Below are 21279 nucleotides of genomic sequence, written 5' to 3'. Positions count from 1 at the left end.
ATTAGGAGAGTTTAATCTTTGATAGATTTGTTTGCTCTAAATAGCTGAAACAGTTACATGCGGCTTTATCTAATATTTCCATGACTCTATGATAGGTGTTAAATAGTTATACATAAATAATCAATTTTATAGCTTCTGTGATGTTAGAGCCAATTTCTTGTTTGCATTTTCCTGTGTAATGACTTCATCAGCTTCTGGTGATAGCCAAGTGTTCCTTTCACCTTACTGTAAAAACAATCAGCCTTTTTTCTGTTTGCAAGATCAAGGCAAAACAGAGTTTGAGTCCATGTCACACCATTCATATTATCGTAGTGAGCAGACAGCATATCTTGTAAGAACAAGCTCCGTATGACAGAGCAAAGGAAGAGCTTGTCAGGGAAACAGCTTGTGATGCTGGTACTTAAAAGGTCAGGGAGCTCTAACCCTTGGTACTCCCTTACGCTTGTCTGTCTGTCACCTGTCCCCCTATTTTCCAAGCGGGTGTACGCTGCCCTTATCTAGCCTGCTGTCACCCATCCTCATCCCCTCTGAGCTGCCACCCTTTGATGACCCGAGCTTCTTGTCAGACAGGCGCTTCCAGGCAGGCACAGAGAGGACAGTTCTTTGAAGAGCACCCCGGCACTTGCCAGGCCCAATGACACGTGGCTGATTTCTTTGAAGAGCTTTGGCTTTATGTTTACCAATCCATCTACAGACACGCATAGTGTTTGCTTCCAGCATCCGTAGATGAAGTGACGATGAGAAGTGCCTGGTCTTTCACAGCTTTCCATGCCCTCTTATGGTTTTAATGAAGGTATTTGAATTTTCCTTTGGTCTTAAGCTCATGACACATATGGCGCAAAGCCACAGAAAATAGATGTATAGGCAGGCTAGTGACATGAGGAGTCCACCATCCTGTCAGCAGAAAGGTCACATCAGCTTTGTTCTGTTTCATTTATATTTTTATTCTTATTTTTACTTCGCTCAACTAATAAAAGATTCATAAAACATGTAAGATATCTGAGCCTAACAGCTTTCTAACATTTTGCAAGGTTTTGTAACATAGCATTAAAATGTAGATAATTCATATTAAATAGGAATATATTTGAGTATAAAAATCTGTAATAAACCCATGAGGCCTTCATATATGTCTCCAAATAGATCTTCTCTGAAGGCTATAGGACTTGTGTGCATATGCTGTATACTTTTCATATTTGCAGTTTCTGTTTCTTTAAAATTATTAATGCTAATGATCAGTCAATGACTTCAAATAAAAGTGATGGTTAACAATAGTTATAGCCCAATACAAATGTGCTTGTTACGCAACAAATGTCGATTACTAAAACTTTTTTTCAAGGCACAGCCCATATATTTTGCAGACATATCATACAGTGTTAAATTTAAGATATACCTTAGATTAACTATGAAAAAATATTTAGAGGGGATTAAATGTTTCTCTTTCTGCAGCTGAATTTGTTGCCCACTGTTTTGTCTTCCTAAAAGTTAAATAAACATTGTTGAACACTAACTCAAAATCAGTAGTCACAACAGTTCCAGTCAATAAAGAGAAAAAAAACCAGACCAAATAATTCGAGTGTTTCAAATATTTTGGTTGTGCAAAGACTACATACATCAAAGGAAGGATTAAGGTCACTCGATTGTGCACTTTCTTAACTGCTTCAAAATACATTCCCTCACTGGTGTTTCCACAGTGCAACTAACTGTGTCACAAAGTTACATCGATCCACATTCTTAAACCTGCAAGCGACGCACACGGGCAAAGACTGTCACAGAGTGTTCTCACAGAGTCAAAGCAGCAGTTCACATCCCACCACGCAGCCCACGATATTCCCAGTAACGTCAAAGGAGGATATGTTTGCTGATAGAGTGGGGGAAGTGCAGCACAAATGAATCTCACTTGTATTTTCCTCATTCATGTCCTCTAAAATGCCCCCTTTTTTTGTCTGTGTGTGGTAATGATTAACACCACTGAGCATGGGAAGAAACTCTGTATTACAATGGAGTAGGTTGTTTTAGTTCTCAAAACACCAATTCACCTGTGTTAGCTTCCCAAGTTCGTCTGGCAGATTCCTGGCAGCCTGTGGCTGGTATTCGGGAAGATACTCTCCTCTCAATCATTATCATTGTTAGAATCATTTAGAAACTTCTGGCAATCGACAAACAGACAAAAACACCACCATTGTTGATTCAGGCACGTAGCAAAGCACTTAACTCACTGTGGAAAGGTTCACATGAGAAAGACTCAGCGAGGCTAGGGACTTTTTAAGGTTTGCATAAGGTTCTAGAAAAAAAAACCACACCTGATCAATAGCAATTGACCTGTGTGTAAGCTCACCCCAAATACAGCCGCTGTTGATAGTTTTTAAGCTACTAAGCCTGACATATTGTCACAGCTTGCAAACAAAGTTATACCTCCCACCCCAATCATAGATAGATAGATAGATAGATAGATAGATAGATAGATAGATAGATAGATAGATAGATAGATAGATAGATAGATAGATAGATAGATAGAAATAGGTATACTGATCATGTATACTGAATGTTTTTCACTCCAGCGTTTTATAGTATTTAGTTCAATCCTTCTTATTCTAAGCACACCCATGCACATCTCATCATTTACACTATTTAAGCAAGTCTGCATAAACTTGTCCCAGTAACGAGGGACAGTGACAGACATACATTCTGTGCTGATGACAGGTCTCTTACGGTGGATATGAGGCTTTGTTACACAAACACAGACTGTTGTTACAGCTGTATCGAACAGGAAAGGCAAACACATGACTTGATGATTTATCTTTATTCAGGTGGATGACCAGATGAAGCTGCTGCAGAACTGCTGGAGTGAACTCCTCATCCTCGACCACGTTTTCCGGCAGGTGGTACATGCCAAGGAGGGATCTATCCTGTTGGTTACAGGACAGCAGGTAAGTTAGTCAATCTCCCTTTGGAAACTCAGAACATCCGCCACTTTTTTAGTTTCCCCTGAAACCCAGAAAGAAAAAAAGGGGCAGTTCTTAGAACTATTTCTGAGTGTGCATACCTGGAATGTTTGCTCATCCTATCAAAAGAAAGGTCAAAGTTTCAATTTTATGTATTTAAACCCCAACTAATACATAATTTTCAAGATCATTTTATTTCATTCAGAGATTCCTTCTGTGGGTCTGCTGTATAACAATGTTAATAAATGTTATATTTTTGTCCTGCTTTTTTTAAGACATATGGTCAGAGGTGAAGTCTGCATTCATTCAGTATTCCCTCTGCTAATTTAAATTTATCCATGCACACAAAAAAGGAAAAGATATAAATAAAATATTTAAGTTAATAAATAACAACTCAGACAAATACACAAGCCCAAAGGAATCTTGTTTTAGTATTCTGTCCCCCCCTCAATATGCTCCAAAATAGCAAAATTAAAAAAACAACATAAAGATACACAAACCAAAGTGTAGAAAATGTTCAAAACATTGTGAATATGCCTCTGAATGAGATGAGAAGTCATAAATTATAGATTATCCTGTTCTCCACAAACAAAATGTTTTATAAAAACAGATGCTTGCATACATATTGGTAACAATTAAAGAGGATTTGCTCTACACTCAGACAAGTCCTGTTTTACTCTGTTTTTTTCTGAATGAAGACAAGGTCAGGTTGTTTTTCATAACTGTTGTATAGCTCCTTAGTAAATAAGTAAAACAACATCTAAGGGTAATATTTAGTTTGTGACACTAGATTTATATGAAACAACAGATTGGTTTTATACTTGATTAAAGAGTTGTTTTTAAAAAAAATGAAAAGAGAGAAAGGTGACTGGAATAAAAGAAGGGTTGTGAAGCTGGAAAAAAACTATCAAATAAGAGGAAAAAGATTGAAAATATAAATAAAAAGAGGCAGAGGGAGTGGAGTTGTGGAGGGATGGGAGAGGAGATGATGAGGCGAAGCGGACAAGGCGGTTTGTGGAGGAGGGAGGGGGTGATAGTCAGGGGAGGTGCAGGTCAGCGCTTTCGTTTGCATACTCTGGTTAATGAACAGCTGGTGTTGAGGAGTGTGTGTAAATGTATGCATGTGGCTGTGCGCCTGTGTGTGTGTGTATGAGGTTTGAAACAGTTCATTATCTCCTATTATTCTCTGCCTGGCCAGGGGTGACAGCACAACGATAATACCAGGGATGTTTAAACCACAGTAGCGGCATCACCTCAAGCAAAGCCTACACAAACACACTAGCACAAAGAAAGTTCATTTCAAAAGCAGCATGTTTGTTATGTTCAGCTGTTGAATTTGTATAAGACTAAAACTGAGTCACGGGTAACCTTTGGAATTACTTTTGAACAAGTAATTCCAAAGTTGTGAATTAAAATCTAAAAGATGAAAGTTCCACCAGAATGGATATGGTAGATTAGATAATACATTTCTTCTGGTTAGCTGTGACAACTGGATTTGGTAATATACACAGTTGTGTATATGTTAGATAGCTACAATTTCCGAAAAGTTAATTTATTTTGCCCCTTTATACCAAAATAAAATGAATGGCACTAAGTTACCTTTAGAAGTCACTTGACTGGTGAAAATGGGGCATTTGTTAGTAATTGCATCTCTTAACTGATTAATTTCCCAGTAATATTATTAGAGACACACCGATCCGTTACCTGGAATGTATATAAATTCTGACACTACTGTAATTAGCTGGATCGGATATCGGAGATCCAATGCAATACAGTGTAGATGGAACTGTTATTTCCCTCTTTTTCTGCTTATTATGTAATAAACAACATAAAATACATTTATATCTGTGTTAATTGGTTACTTTATTTTTAACAATGTTTACATCAAAGCTTAAGCCTTCACTCACATGGCAAGATATATGGTTCATTCATTCAACAGTTGAATCTGATTGGTATCAGATATTTAGATATTCGATACGCTCAGCCAAGGTATCGGTGTTGGATTGTATCAGAAAACACAGGATTGATGCATCTCTATATATCATGCTACATTAATACCGTATTGTAATGTTTCAGAACAGAGGACCCTAAATTCAGGCAGGACAGACAGTGAAATAACTTAAAACATTTATTTAACCAAGCAGGCTGTGGATCCGCTGTATTAGCAGCTAGGGCATCTATAAGAGCGAAACACACACACAAATTAGTGAGCATAATCCGACGGATGATGATTATGAACGTCACTAACCTGGTTGGACATTTCAGACTGTGCCCAGATAATGAGGATGATTCCAGCCAGTCGGCTGGCAAAACGCAGCGGACGCTGCTAGAGAGAGTTCCAGACGTGAAAGCCTAGAAGGCTGCAGAGTTGACAGGAGATCAGATCCAAGTAGATGAAGGAAGGCAGGATAATCCACATGGCGAAGAGGCAGATCCATGTTCAGTCCACAGAAGAATCCAATAGGAGTCCGAAGACAGACCAGGCAAACAGATCAGTCTGGGGCAGGCGGGCTCAAAGGTCCAATTACTGAAACGGGTCAGGATCAGGCCATCAGAACACTATAGAAACGCTAGAGAACTCTCTACACCAAAGTCGCAAGAATAATCTGGCACTGATGGCTGGGACCAAGGGATTTAAATAGAAGCAGGAGTAGGTGGATCAGAAAACAGGGCAGACCTAGACCGGTGAATGAAATGAGCAATCAAACCAGCCATCAGCACCAAAATCATATAGGTTAGTAAAACAACATCAGTTAACAAACACCATTACGAAGACCTCAAAATATAGTAAATACCAGGAATAAAGTTGTGAAAAAGATTGAATCAGTGTTAAACATATCACAGAGCACTATTCAGTAAAAAAGCAGAAATTAAGAGAGTATGGAAACTGCAGAGCTATCAAACTGACATACTTTGCCAACTCACACTGACAATACAGAGATAAATCCAAGAAAAAATAAATACTTTTACAAGCCACTGTAAGTCATATAAATTGAACAAATGAACTGCTTTATGACTAGAATAAAATGATGACAAAGAATGACCTTTGATTTTAGGCTTTGGATTTGTCCCATAAATTGGCTTAGACATTTAGAAAGGCTGATAATAATAGTCCACTTTTTGCTATCTGTGCAGCTGCTTTTTTAATGAAGTCCAAATATAGGTAACAATAAATGTCATGTAATAACCTAATTTAGGTTGTGCTGTTTTTTAATCAGGTGTATCTCATTTCGCTTTGAAAAAAGGTGCCTCTATGCTTTTCTCTTTCACAAGTTGTACTTCAACACAGAGTTGAAAAGAAACCCATAAAACAGCAAATTAACAGTTTCAAGCTGTCATTTGCTGCCTTGCTCTTTTTACCCGCTTGTTCCCCACTCGCTAATCCCTGTCTTCTCTCACATTTTCTCTGTTTCTATACTGCCGTATGTTGCCATGTCACCAACTTCAGAGAGAAATGGCCATGAGTGCTTGTTCTCTATGCTGTCAGGAGGATCAAACATGGAGTACAACTTGTATAAATACTTGCGAAGATCAGATGACAACGACTGCAATGATTAAGCAAGGCCTCAAAGTCTTGGCAGCTGGTTTCTTTACAAGTTCTGATATTTTAATAGCATGCAGGCTCAGTGTGGGCTACGTGAAATTCCAGTACAAACAGACATAAAAAGAAACCTTTTTCTATTATGAATATCCTTTATTTCTTATTATTATTATCTTTATTTACACATTAGCACACATCTGACCTCGCTAAAATAGATTTAATTCTAAATATTGTTAAAATATTAAGCTTCTAAATCTTCCTATTGGAAAATTAAAACAGTATTGATGGTTTTGCTGGCTGATAAACAGATCAACAAAGTCAGAATTAGTACTAAGTCTGCTATAGTGACTCTACTGTTTGTTTATTTTTTCTGTATTTCTACTTAAGGAAAGAAGGTAATCAAAAAAGCAAACCCATCAACAGTCTAATCATTCAATGAACTTATTTCATGCACAGTTGATTTTACGTAAATTGATTGACACCTGGAATGGGGGCAGGCATTGTTTGCTCTCAACAGTCATAACTCTTTATGCGTCATAGGTAATAAGAAAGGACAAGGAAGGGACAAAGGAGGTGGGAAAAAGAGTATAGTGAGGTGAGAGCAAAAAGTCAAGAAGATTAATTCCCTGTGTCTGTGTTTCTGTGTTTCCTTTGCTTTGACTCGTCAAGCGAGACATAAAAGATTTGTGTAGAAAAAGGATACGAATCATCTTATTTACACAATAAATACAACTCCAGACCCTGAGGCTGGTTTTAATTGCAAATGCATGCTCACGGGAATCTCTTCCTCTCTGAGCTTTAGGAAGTGCACACGCCGACATCTACCTTCCCCTGGAAACCCCTGCACAGTCAATTATGATAATGAATCGTCAATAAATATAAAAATTTAATATGGTCCTTCTTACTCTGAGTGGCAACTAAGGACCTGCCTCCAAGAAAAGTTCTGCTGCGTCTGCAGATCTGAAGTGCATCTAAGGAAAATTGTTTGTTTATGTCCATTTAAATAAAAGGTTTGATATAATATTTAGGAAAAAAATGTATCATGTTCCATAATCAGGTTTGGTTTAGTTTCAGAGGTGACCTTTTAATACTCTAATTTTCACAATATGCAGCTCTAGAAACATTTGCTTTCATAACAATTGCCTCCAGTCTTCAATAATCTGACAAAAATATCTCTGCTTTTAATCAATGAAGCAGAGGATATTCACAACAATTTGAATCTGCATAGTGAATTAACTGGTGTCTGTTATTATTCTATGTTGTGTGAAAACTTCATTTTCTTGTAGCAGTGTCCAATCATCTCTCTTCTAATTTTTACAGGTTGACTATGCAGTGATTGCTTCACAGGCGGGTGCTACACTCAATAATCTGCTGAGCCACGCCCAAGAGTTGGTAGCCAAACTGCGCTCTCTGCAGCTGGACCAAAGGGAGTTTGTTTGTCTGAAGTTCTTGGTCCTATTCAGCCTCGGTGAGTTTCCAGAAAGTGTGCGCTTTTGGTTAACTAGTCCCTCATTGAGATGCCATAGCAAGATTGACCAGACTATTAATTGATTGTATGAGTTTTAAAGTAGCAGACTTCTGCTTTTCTTCTCCCTAATGCTGCCAACTGTTGGTCACTTGGCTAAAAAAACACTCCTACCATTTGCCTTTACTCTAGAAAAGCAGGAATTTAGCTGTTTGGAAATAGAAATTCCTGGAATGGAAATGAAAGAAGTGAATCTCATTATTATTAATAAATTTGAAAGATAACATTTCTAAACAAGAGGTACATTTCCCCTTTGATATAATTGAAAAAAAATCATTATGTGAATAATTAATTTCTACAGCAGGACGCTTTTAAAATCAGCTCAACAATGAGTTGTGTTTTACCTTTGTGAACAGCTGCATCAGAAGATGTCATAGTAGGTTGGCTGAAAATAGATTGCTAAATAATGAGGATGCAAGAGAGATATCAGTTTCATGGGGATATGTTGTTTTAATTTAATACTATGCTACATGATAGACTTTTAAAAGATTTTTACGAGGACTTTTAAGCATTTTCGTTCAGACAAACTGACTTTTTACTTGATGAATGCAGCTGCAAGCAGTTCAGTCTGGGTCAATACATTAGTCTGGTGAGCAGTGAACCATGATTGAAGGCACAGAGATTGAAAGGAGTGATGATGAAGATAAATCAGGGTTTTAAACTTATTTCTTTTAAACTATAATATATTTTGTGCTTTAATAAAAAATACCTCCCCAGGATCATGTTTGATTTGCAGTCAAGGTGGAGCTCCAGGGTTAAAAAAAAGCCCTAAAAACATTGTTAATCTGTTTACTTGCAGATCATTCTTGCATGTTGTGGCAGAAAGTATGGTTAATTTACAGCTCCTGGTAGGATGCATAGATCTTTTTTTTAACCGTCTCTATTTTTTTCAATCCAATCAAATTATTTCTTAAAGTACATAAAGTTATTAGTTAATACAGTTCTGCATGGTAAGTACACCCTAATATGGAGTGGAGGTTTTTTCTATTTTTATCCAAGCCACATTTTTTACAAAGCAAGTCTAACAAAAAAAAACTGCAAAATGCAAAATCATCCCAAAAAAAAACAAAGAGGTTTTAAAAACACGGACCTGTAGTGTGCAATTGTACCCCACTAAAAAGAAACATAAATAAAATCTAATAGAAAAATCCGGTGCATTGGCCTCGCAGAGCAGTTCTCCAGCTTAACCGCCTACAGTACTGTTCTATAGAGGGTGAACTACTGAACAATTAGAGTTTTGTAAGTTTTTTATTCCTCACCATCAGCATAATTTAATAACTGATCTATTTTATTAATTAGTGAGAGCATTATTCATGCACAGAGACTCTGGCTTTGTCTGTAACTCTGTCATTTCAAAAAGAGAGAAGGGTCAATATGAAAACGTAGGATTTTGGTAAACTTTTGGTAAAATTTAATTAGCACTAGATTAATCAATGAAACAATGTATAATCAATGAAATCTTTAAAATGAAATTTGCTAAAAACGATGGGAAAATGTGTGATTCAAACATGGAATTTGAGTGGAAAAGATCAGATTTTTTTCCCGTTTCCCCGATAGTGATGTCAAGCGGGACTTAGAGTTAAACTTTAGAATTTTGGAAAGGAAAAGAGAAAGACTAGGGAGGAGAAAATAAAGTTGGAAATGAAAGAGAAATGGGAATTTGTATGAGGAACCTGTCCAGTTTGTTCTGGGATAGACAGGTGGGAGGGACTTGAGGTCAGGAAGAGGAGCAGAACTTTGGGTTTAGAGCAAAATAAGTACCTTAATGAGTTAAGGGACAAAGAGTAGAGTAAATATGACAAGATGTCCATGAGTGAGTGTGTAAAGGGGTGCACCTGTAAGTGTGTATCTATATCCCAAACCTCTTACTGCCAAGGTTAGACGTTAGGAAAACCTCTTCTCCACATCGTTTCAAATTAGTCTGCCAAAAACCCAACATAGGAGTAAAACATAGTCACTCAAACAAATGTGTTTAAATGCTTTGCTACAGGCACTAATGATGCTAGAAATGATTCAGTCAGACCAGTGATTAGACCTACGGTGATAAGAGTATGATTAACATTTTCCTTATTGAGCTTCCAGTCCACACCAGTAAATAGGTTTACTTCACAAAGCATTAGTGTTCAGGATTTAAGCTGATGAAAAATAAATAAGCAATGCACTAATGAACACCAGATACACATATGTATGATTAGGTGGAATTAATGTTTCTTGAAATGGAATTGGTAAAGAAAGCAATAGGAGTGGGGATCACTGCAGAGGGACTTTGTGTGTATGTCTGTGTGCGAGAGTGTTTGTTTTTGTTTTGGGGGTTTTCATAGGGCAGGGGTGTTTGCTTGGGCACAGGGTGTAAATAATTTGGCAGAAGAATCATCCATAATGAAAGGCCCACCTGAGGGATGTGTATCGCCCCCGGCAGTGCCTGTTCTCAGGCCTCCCGCAAAAGAAGACTGATATAGGCGCAGAAGAGCCAGCTGAGGGGAGCTGAGTAGGAAGGGAGGAGTCATTAGTGGAGTGGAGAAAATGACACAATGAGAGCAAAATAATCCATTAGAGGTTAAAGAATATGTGAACAGTAACATTTATAGCTGACAGGAGATTTGAATAAATCCTGCTGTGAGAAGATGGTTTGTCAAAACATGCATTATAATGACCCACATGTTTGATCTGAGGATAAAGCCACCTGTTTGGTAATCAGTTAAGAAATATGGTTATTTGATATTAGGTCAGCCCTGTAGTGACAAGTGAACTGAAAGATCAGATATTTCCTCTTTAATAGTTTTTTTTATCTCTTTCTTACTTATTCCTATAGAAAACTGGCACATCTCATTATTATCATAGAACTTTTTAACATAAAACTGGAATTATCATATTATTTGTTTGTTTTTTGAAAGCTAAATACATTCTAACCAGCCAAACCAGGCCAGATTAATGCCTTACAAGAAGAAAAAAAATCCTATTTAGCCTATTAACATGAAGATGTTAAGTTTTTATACACACTAGGCTAAGCTTCACATAGAGGATGACAAGCCTCACTTGCCTCCGTAAAGGGAAGTGTTCCTGATTAGATGATAGGATAAACTTGATGAAATAAGGCACCCTATGAATAGAGACCAATCCCTAAGATGTTTTTTTTTTTTTTTACATATGAGAACCGAAGAAAAAGTGGAATTTATTTGAAAATGAGATTAATCTGTAAAATCTCTGTAAATCTATCATAAAATTTCAGAAAAAGAACAACCTATCGACAGTCCAGTATGGTGGGGGTAAAGTACAGTAATGGTTGTGGTCGTCTTTTCAGCCTCAGGACCTCAAAAACTTTAGATTTTTTTAGATATTCTGGAGAAGAATGTCTTGCCAAAAGTCAGTGACCTTAAAGTCAACTACACTTTGGTTATGCTGTAAGACAATGATCCAAATAACACCATGAATTTGCCTTTGAAGAATGGAATTCTTTAATATATAGCAAGTTATAGATGGTCCTTTCCTACGTAAATCCTTAAATTGTATAATTAATGCCATATTTCTCTGCCTTCATCTCGTCTCTTTTACTTTCATTTCTGCCTTTTGTTTTTTATCTTGATTTTTTTTCAGTACCTCTCTCCTCTATGGACATCCTTCCTCTTACTCTCTCTCACTTCCTACGTTTGAACAATCAGTCTCTTCCCCACTAGCAGAGGAGCTTTTAGTTAAGCAAGATGTCAATAAAGACAGAGATATAGATGTCAGCCTACCTGAGAGGAGACACTTGTCATGATCTGTGCGTGTTTGTTTTCAGAGTTAGACTCATTCTGTCTCTCTCTGTGCTCTTTCACTTCTTCAACGTCTCCTGTGAAGGCTCTTAACCTCTGTCAAGGCGAAAGTGATGGCTCTCTGATCATTGATCTCCTAAGTGTTTATTGTCGTGAGAGCGATGATTATACTGTATGTCTTAGACATTTAGAAACAAACACTCAAGAGTTTGGGGTTCGCCCGGGTCAGAGCTCAGTAAAGGATCACTACAAGTCGTTTAATGTCAGGTCTCTGTTAATGGGTCTTTGATTTCCTTTAAAAGGCTTAACACAGAGACTGACAAGTTGCCTGCAGTAGATGATAAAGCATCACAAGGTGAAGAACAGGTCACAAGTTTGCATTTATGTTGAAGAGGGTAAATGAAAGATGATTGTTTTCCTTTTAAAAGAAAAAAAAAAAAGATTTCCAACTTTTTAATGGCTGTTTCTTATCAAATTTTAATCTACCAGCATTAAAAACACAAGATGTCAATTTAGGTATGCAAGTTTTTACCACGCAAATTATTAAGTAAAAAAACAGTTACGGTGCTTTTTCTACAAAATTTTAAAAGTGAATGACTGATTCATCATAAATCGTTTTCATAAAGCAGATGTGACAGAGGTCAGAACATGTTGAGGCCAAAACCTTTTAACCCTGCTTAGAGGGTCAGACCCCATCACATGTAATTGGTTCAGACAGGTGCTGCCAGGCCTCGTCAGCCAAGAGCAGAGCCAGAGGTCCTGGCCGGGGTGGTAAATTGCCCCAGTGGAAAGAGCACTACAGTGAGCATGTAGTCCGAGAAAATGTTCTTTATGTAAACCTTAGTAAAAAGGAAGAAATTCTGGCCAACATTTTCAGCAGACTTTGACCTTTTATATTGTAGATTTTGTTGATAAAATTTGTATGTTTATAATTTTGCTTTAAAATACCGTCCTAAAATCAATGCTACTGTAAGTCTTGAAATGCAGAACTTTAAGATTATATGGTTTCAAATTAAAGGTAAAATCATCAAAATTATTCTGGTGATATGTTTACGTAAGGTCATCCTACATGCTAAATCCCTATTTTTACTTACCATTGGTGAGTCTGACATATTGGAAAAATTGCAAACCTTTATTTTGAAACTAAGCTTGTATAAGCGATGCAAACAGCAACTTTTAAAAGGAGTGTGCACGAGGATAAATAAGCTCGTGCATGCTCTCACATGCATTTAATAGGCGTTCCGTCTCGGGAGCGGGTACAGCGTTGTGCATGTACATTTTTTGTAGTGGTGAGTCTTTTTTTAAAAATCCCGTAAATTCTCTACTATGCCTTAAGTAAAAGTTCATCATTTTATATTTGAAGTTTTTCTTCTGAATTGACTAAAAGTTGTTGGGTCAAACCAAAATCAGGAACCTGGAATTACTAATATTCATCATTAAAGGGAGTCTCTTTCCTTGATTTCTCTCTATAACTGCTGTACCTTGGCAAATTTTTAAAAAATGAGGTTTTAGACTACTTATTGCCCATGATATGGCATTTAAATTCCTAATTATGCAAAATATGTTCATATCTCTATGTTCTTCCAAACAACAAAATAACAGCAGTAAAATACTTGCAACCGTAAAGCTGGGAATAATAAGCCTTTTTTAACAGCATTAAGTCAAAAGGGTTTTATGTTTATTTTGACTGCATCTAGAAAAAATTAAAAACCTGCATCATCTCTGACACATGAACATGATGTCAGCCTCTTAACTTTGGCATTGGATCCAGATCTAGATACGTCAGAAATCCGAGAGTGAGGGTGTTTTTTGTTATGTTTTTTTTTTTCAAAATCTGTGATGAGAAATTAAATTCCTTTGATGAAAAGAACAATGATTCAAGAGAAGCTCCTGAACCTCTAATAGCTTCCTGTCAAGGGATTAGTCGGTCTTTAAGGTTAGAGAAGCTCACCCATTATTCCTCTGTCTCCCGACCTCCATGCTTCTCCATTCATCCTTCCCTTTGCGTTGTCTCTTGTCTCATTTTTCTGCACTTCTTTTTCCTTTATGTCCAAATCCATCTTTTTACAGCATTATCGATCACAACTCTATCACAACACCCACATTCAGTCGTACTCATCTATCTCAGCCTTCAACGTATGTTTTCTTCCTGCTTTTTCACCATCTTCACTTTTCTCAGCCTTGAAACGTGTTTAATGTGAATCAGTTAAATCTGAATTAAAACGATGTCGGGGAAAACTAAACTGTCAAATTCAGGTTCAGATTTTATTTTGTCCATCTTAATAGTGTTTGGCAGAATTTGGTTTACAATTGACTCAAACCTTACATTTTGACACGTCTCACATTAGCATAATTTGTACGTTTTTTGTTTTTTTTCAGTGCAAGGTCAGGCAGAAATCTGCTGACAGCACAAATACAGCAGATGAATTAACCTTGATGAACACATTGTTTTCCTCTTCCCTTTTTTGTTACTGCTGAATCCCCACACAATGAAAGGAGAAAAACACAAAACGTAATTCCCAGGCAGGTACGGCCTAATTAAAGCAGGAACTGAGGCTGCTAACAATCAATGTGTCGATCCTTAGTTGTTGTAAGCATGCACTCCCTTGCATACATATAAACACAAATATACAGACAATTTCACACACAACGTGAGCTAGACTGACTAATATTTATTTCCTAAAACAACTGAATCATTTAAGGTGAGGCTGGAGATTGAGCAGCATCAAAAGGAAGCAGTCGTTCAATACTTATTAACTTGAAGACTAAACAAGGAGCCAAATGATGTAGAAAACTGAATAAGGATTAAACCTTTAGCTTAATAATGATGTGGGAGCATAGAAGAGAGTGTTTGTTTTTTTCCCCCCCATGTGACTTACCTTATTGTTGGTATGGCCAATTTGGTCTTGATCGATATGATCATTAAATTGTAGGTATAGTAAGAGGCTTTATACCTTCCTTTGCTTTCTCCCCAAGAAGTAAAAATAAAAAAATATATATGCTTAGTTAAAAAAAAAAATAGTGAATAGGAATTTTAATGTTTATCAATCAGTTACAGCCCCAGCTTCAAATCCAGCATGCAAATTGATAGTAGCAGAACAATACATAAACAGAAAATAACAGCTTATCTCTTGGCAATATTTACAGAGTGTTTTATGTTGTAAAGATACATATTCTTTTGTTTTTATTGACTCTTATTTAATCTGGGACGTGTTATCAGGTCTTAATATGCAGCAATGCCTTCACAAGCTTATGCATCCCTGTTCAATACCTTGTAGAGAGATGCTGTATGAACCCAAAAGGTTCAAAAAAGGTTCTAGGGGAAATACAACATACAGGTTTTGCACCGAAGTATTTGTTTTACTTTGCTGTTTTAGGAGAGTTTTTGTAATCTTTTGTAATCTTTCAATTCTTCTTCACATCAGCCATTTCATTCATCTGAATTTGGTTTAGTGCCAATTCATAATCCATGTCATCTAAAGACACTTTACAGATACAGTAGATTAGTTAAGAGTTTTTTATCTTAAGGAAACCCAGTTGATTTAAAAAAAAAACTGATGGGTTGGTTGCTATTTATTAGTGTAATCCTTTAACCTTTTAAAGGTTGGTTGTTGGTTCTCCATTCAGCAAATATGCTCATTAGCTTGCTATGTCAAACTATGTCCTTTTAATTTCATGCATCTTGAGTCCCTTTGAAAATGACCAACAATTTTTGCAAAGCCATATTGGATCTTTAAATTTAGATCAACATGTTTTACTGCTATGTTCCAGCAACTGTCGGGTAATGAGATGAAATTAGTGACGTGTGTGTTTATTCAAGACTTTTTATAGATTTGCTATTGCACTGATGTATTTGTATGGTAGAAAATGTTTTGATTAATGCTTTTAGTGCAACTGTGGCCTAGAGCTCTGTTCTCAAACTTTTTGTCTTCCACAAATTCCTGAGAGAAAATTGGGGCAATGAAGACCAGAAGAGGCAACCGCAGAGGACACTCTAAACCTGAGTGCAGAAAACATGAAATATAATCAGTGCGCCTGTTGGTTGTGGGCTTTTTCAACACTCTGTTTAGGGCTCTCCAAACATAATTAATAATAGCTTCAAACAAGCCTTTTTCCACGCCGCTTGTTTTCTCTAGACATCATTTCAGATGCAGAAAACAAACACTTAAAATGATTACATGAGAAACAATCTATAAAAAAAAGTTGTCAAAACCACATTCACAGTGCAGCCAAATCAGGCGTCCTAACTTTTCTTTCATTTTCTTTCATCTGATCCAGAGAGGGTGGTTTGCCCCAAAGAAATGAACCTAAAACATTGGTCTGTTTTCTGTCAAATTTAGCTTAACAAATCTAACATGGTGAACAGTAATCTTTTGATGCATCCTGCCACTTTGTAGGGAATTCCATGTAATGAGGCTTTCTAAAAGGCTTTCAGACTTTATCAAGCTATAAAAGCCTTGGGTCTCCAACTCACCAATACTACCTGGCAGTACAACAGGTTGTCATTAAGCAACAGTTGCTACAAGTTGTGGTGGAAAGCCTGCTTCCCAGCTCATACTCTTTTAATCTGTAAGTCCTATAGCTCCATACATCCTATTTTCCTAATCATTGTCAACATATACCAGAATATTATCAACAGGAATATATCACACATTTGTAATTTAGATGCTTTGCTGCTTTCCCCCCTACATAGATAGTGGTATTCCGTAGCAGGAATTCATTCTGTCGTTATGTCTAAAGAGGTTTTAACAGAAATGATTATTTAGATATCACTTAACTGAAAAGAAAGTCCATGGTCCTCTATCTTCTACTAGAATTAAATCAATGCAAATGATTGACTGATGGTAAAGCATCCTGACCAACATAATTGTGGTATTAAAACCAGCTATTAATTTGAAGGTTATTCTTCAAACATAAAACAGAAATTACCAAAGTAAAAGTAAAAAAATGCAGCTGTGATTTGTTAAAAGAAATATATACATGTATATGTTTCTGGCATTTTGCTTAAGGCTACCCGAAAAGCTTGGTGCATTCTGGGAGTATTCCCCTACTGTCTTTTAAATATAGTTCTCTATAGTTAGAGTTGTTACATCCACAGATGGCTCACCTTAAGCCAAGTTATCTCCACAGCTCATAAGTGCCTTAATAGCAAAGCAGCTATTATTATGGATCAAAAGAAACCAATATTTAATAGAAAAAATTTGTAGAAAAAAAAAGGAAAATGTGCATTTCATTTCTTGGCTATTTTCACTTTGCTAAGGGGGCTTAGATTTGGTTAAAAATGTGTTTTTGAAGGTCAGTGGATGTTTATGTGTCTATTTTCTGTATGACATCATGAATCAGAAGGAAGAAACAAAAATGTAGGTTAACTTATAGAACCATAATGTAGTTTTCTAACTATACTGCCACCTGTGGCCAAAACACAAAACTGCAGCACTCTTCTGCTGGTTCTCATAGTGCATAGGTGCATATTTTAGTGCTTGTAATTTATAAGTTGTTTTTTTTTTTTTACTTTTTTGAGCATATGTGGGACCATTGGTTTCAGAGTTGAGCTTGCTACCGGTAGCTTCTAAGTATCAAGAAAATCCATCTGGAATTTAAGGCTTTGAGTGTTTTCTAGGTCAAACGCATTTAACATGGTCATGCTTGACCAGGCTATTTAAAGATAATTTAAGAAAAAACTTACATAACGTCCCTTTAACGTATGAAAAGTGAAACAAAAAACAAATACAGTAATTCAAAAGCAATCATTATGAGAATTTCATTTCTCTGATCACTTTTTATCGTTGCAAGCTGCCTTTGATTGACACTGAGTCTATTCCAGGAAAGCAGAGGAATTTTATCCACTGACAAAACAAATCCTTTAAACTCTATCCCCACTTCTATCAATACTTCCATTTACTCCACCACCAGTGACTACAACTATACAAATGTTCTTATAAAAGTTTTGTTTTTTTAATACTGTTGATTCTTTCCTTGCCTTCCTCCTCAGCTCTTCTGCACTACTCCCATGTTGGGTGATTTAAAGCTTTGGGGCCATGGAGAAAATGTTGCCCTCCATCTCTTCCCTCCTCCCTTCCACACATTCTTGCTCTCCCTTGGTCTTATTACAGGCTGTCAGTTTATTATAAAACATTAGGAAAGCAGAGGGACACTTGCAGTTACTGTCCTATCGATCGGCGAGGATAGATTCTGTGATTTAGAGTCAGCCTCTGCTCACGACCTCCACATTCTCAGCCTCCTATTAAGCCACCTGCGTTTTGCTTGGGCTATTGATGTCTCAACATTAACAGTTACAAGCTGCTACAGAAAATCAATGTTCAACTTTTATTACCGGCTGCATAACACGGAGGACCTCCCACCAGTTGGTACTTAGCAGTCCGTCTGGTACATCAGGTGTTTTCTGTGTAACATCAATCATATCTATAGCATACGAGGGCTTTCTAGGGGCCAGTTGAGGGTCTCAGAGCTTAAAGATATAATATAGCAAAGTATAGGACAGCAAACAAATTAGCACAGCCTTGAACCTTTGCCTCTGAACTCAGATATAAAGTTGAGGATATGAAGGCTACTGAGAAGTTAATCCTAAATGTATACATTAGGGTCTTTTTAATTTTCTTTTAGATCAACACAAACTTTCCCTACCCACAATCAGAAATTTTCATTATATTACCTACAAAAAAAAATTGTATATATATATATATATATATACACACATATGTACTGTATGTATATTTGCATCTATGTTTACATATTAATTTTATGAGCCAAAATCAGTCATTCATGTATATTGTGTCAACTTGGAAATTAGGGTTTTGACTGACCTAGGTAGAGTGAATCGAGAGGTTTCATGCCTCTTAAACATGTATGAGGGCGTACTGTGAAGCAGTATGGGATCCCTTCTGGGACAGACAGCCCCCAGTTCTGTGTGTCCATCCTAATCAATGAAATTCAAACTTATTATGCATATTTTTCTGCCAAACAGCAGTAGCTAATCTCCCACCTTCCCTCCTCTGATTGTCGGAGTACCCGCCTTTGGGACATGGCTGCAATTGCTTGATCACCTGATGGCGTGTGTAGAGGCAGAGGGGGGCAACTAAAGTCAAGACCGATGTGCGTCTGTGTTTTGTGTTGTTTTTCTTTTTTTTTTTGGGATTTGTGTGTGCCTGAGTTGAGGAGGTTCCCAATGGGTAGAGCTTGAGGTTATCATTATTTACGGGTACCTCTGCTGCAATGCTAATGCAGCTACATTCTCAGTGGCCACAGCTCAGGTCCCACTGCTGCGCTTGCAGCGCTGCTACTCCTCTCCAATTAAAGACTAAGGGAGTCCATTTGCAGTAGGGAGGACAGGCTTGGGCGCTCTTGGGCCGTGTGGAGAACAGGCACACATTAGTCAATGAAAACAGAACTGGAGGGAAAAAAATTTTCATAAATGAGAGCCGTGTTATAAAAAGGTGTTTTTGTGGAGTGGGGGTTCTTAATATTATATGTTTTTTTCATAATGAAAACCACCAAGAAACTTTCGCTTAAGTTTAATCAACTGCAGTTATATTTTTCATTACTCATTTTGTACAACCATAAAGCTGACTTCTTTTACTAACTTGAATCCCCCAAAAACATCAAAATAATTTATGCAAGAGCTTTAAAAAAATTTCACTGCAAAACAGATACTTAAATAACTATTTATTTCCTAAAATAAGTGCATTTGTTCTTGAATTGAGGAAGTGAGACATTTTGCCAATGCAACAACACAATTTACACTTTTAAAATAAGATAAAAATATATTGTTTTATTTCAAGTGCATAATATCCAATTATGTTATTTAAAAGTAAAAATACTGATGTCATTGGCAAATCATCTAATTTATCCAATCAAATTAAGGGTATATACACTTTATCTAAGTATTTTTTTTCTTTTTTTACGCATTTCTAGATTGTTTTTGCAATGTTTAAACTCCATAACCTAGTATTTGCAACAGGACATCTAAAGAGAATCAAACTGTTATTTACACTAGAAATAGAGGTAGGAAGCAGTGTGCCATTGATAATCTTCCTTTGAGACACACTGGGAACAGAAGATGGAAAGATGTTTTCATCAGAGCAAATATTACCTAAGTAATGCAGTGTAACGAGTAAATGTATCAAAGTAATTTTACTATATATATATTATTTTTCTGTGTGACAGTTACTCTGTTTTAAAAGAGTTTACATGTTTTTCTTTCAGTTTGTGTTTAACAAAGAATGATCTCTGGTAGCTCATCTCTTCGTGTGTATATAATCGTGTTTTTTTATTCTCACAAATATTTGTTTAGTTGTAAGAGAAGCATCCAATCGTTATCTTTCTATAGAAGCCACACTATGCTTGCTGAGAGTGTTATTTTATCTTTATGGCTGTACATTTATAGCTGCTGAAGCTCATGATGTGTCATTAGTGTTAATTATTGGAGTCATTGAAGGAAAAGCAAACTTAAAAGATATGCAGAGTTATAATGACAGGGCAAAAATAGAACCATGATTGTGTAAAAAGACATAAAACATATAAAGTTTGACTTTAGATGCTTGAGTCATTTCTTAAGAAAAGCACAGAGTGAACCATAGAGGTAAAAATATTCTTCCACATTCACCTACTGTTCTAATATTACAAATGGAGCTCTGCGGCATGACAGAATTGCCTGGCATGTGAATTGTCAGTCATTGTGTCCCCGTGTGATTATGTATAGAGCAAAGGCATGTGCTCAAGCAAGCTATCCGGTGGTCAGGTGGCTGCTATAAGATTAAACAACCTTTGCTCTTTGAGCTTCTGTGTGCATGAATGCGTGGGCGGGTGTGTATGTGCTTTTGGACAATGTGGTTACAAGATACTTCTAGCAGAGCAGAAAACAGCAGAGCTTAAAGGCAATGAGTGTGTTTGTACATGTGTGCGCGTAACCAGAGACAGTGATTAAATGTTTTGAAGCACAGATGATCCAACAGTTGTTGTCTCTTGTTCCTGTTCTTTTTCTTTCCACACCCACCTGAGAGTTTCCTTCCCTTCTGAGTAACAACTGCTTTTTTCTTCCTCTCCTTCTTGTCTCAAATCATAGTTGAACCACAGAAGTTTCCAAGTTATTAAAAGAAAATATTCAGTACAGTTTCAGGATAAATACTTCTAATTAAAATTAAAAAGAATCCACTAAGTCAAAAAACAAAAATCGGTGAGATGAAACAATCCAACACACCATGCAAACACTGATAAGTCAATATTATGTTGTGTAACATAAAAGTATATTGCTGGCTTATCCTAGACATTTGTCATGTCAACTCCTGCAGAGCTAAGAACAGATTTAGAACAATATGTTGTTCTCTGGTGCCACCTGGCACTGATGTCAAAGTGCTATCACTGGCATCCTCCTCCGGAACTATAAATTCATACGGTGATGAGTGGCTTTGGTATAGCACATCAGCGACAAAGTCAGCAAACTTTTTAATATAGTCCTCAGTATCTTACTCTGCAATGTTCTAAAATAATCAAATCAAGTAT

General features: G+C 36.7%; 1 protein-coding gene across 1 annotated transcript in view; it reads left to right on the top strand.

Annotated features, from left to right (window-relative positions):
- nr5a2 (nuclear receptor subfamily 5 group A member 2) overlaps positions 1 to 21279 on the top strand; it is a 71319-nt gene that overhangs the window by 37636 nt on the left and 12404 nt on the right. The window contains exons 5-6 of the mRNA XM_015373118.1: positions 2808 to 2927; positions 7804 to 7951. Of these exons, the coding sequence (XP_015228604.1) occupies positions 2808 to 2927; positions 7804 to 7951 (268 nt within the window). The remainder of the gene's footprint in view (positions 1 to 2807; positions 2928 to 7803; positions 7952 to 21279) is intronic.

Source organism: Cyprinodon variegatus, unplaced genomic scaffold, assembly GCF_000732505.1.
Source record: "Cyprinodon variegatus isolate N-32 unplaced genomic scaffold, C_variegatus-1.0 Scaffold80, whole genome shotgun sequence".
Taxonomy (NCBI): Eukaryota; Metazoa; Chordata; class Actinopteri; order Cyprinodontiformes; family Cyprinodontidae; genus Cyprinodon; species Cyprinodon variegatus.
This window is presented reverse-complemented; position numbering and strand designations above follow the sequence as displayed.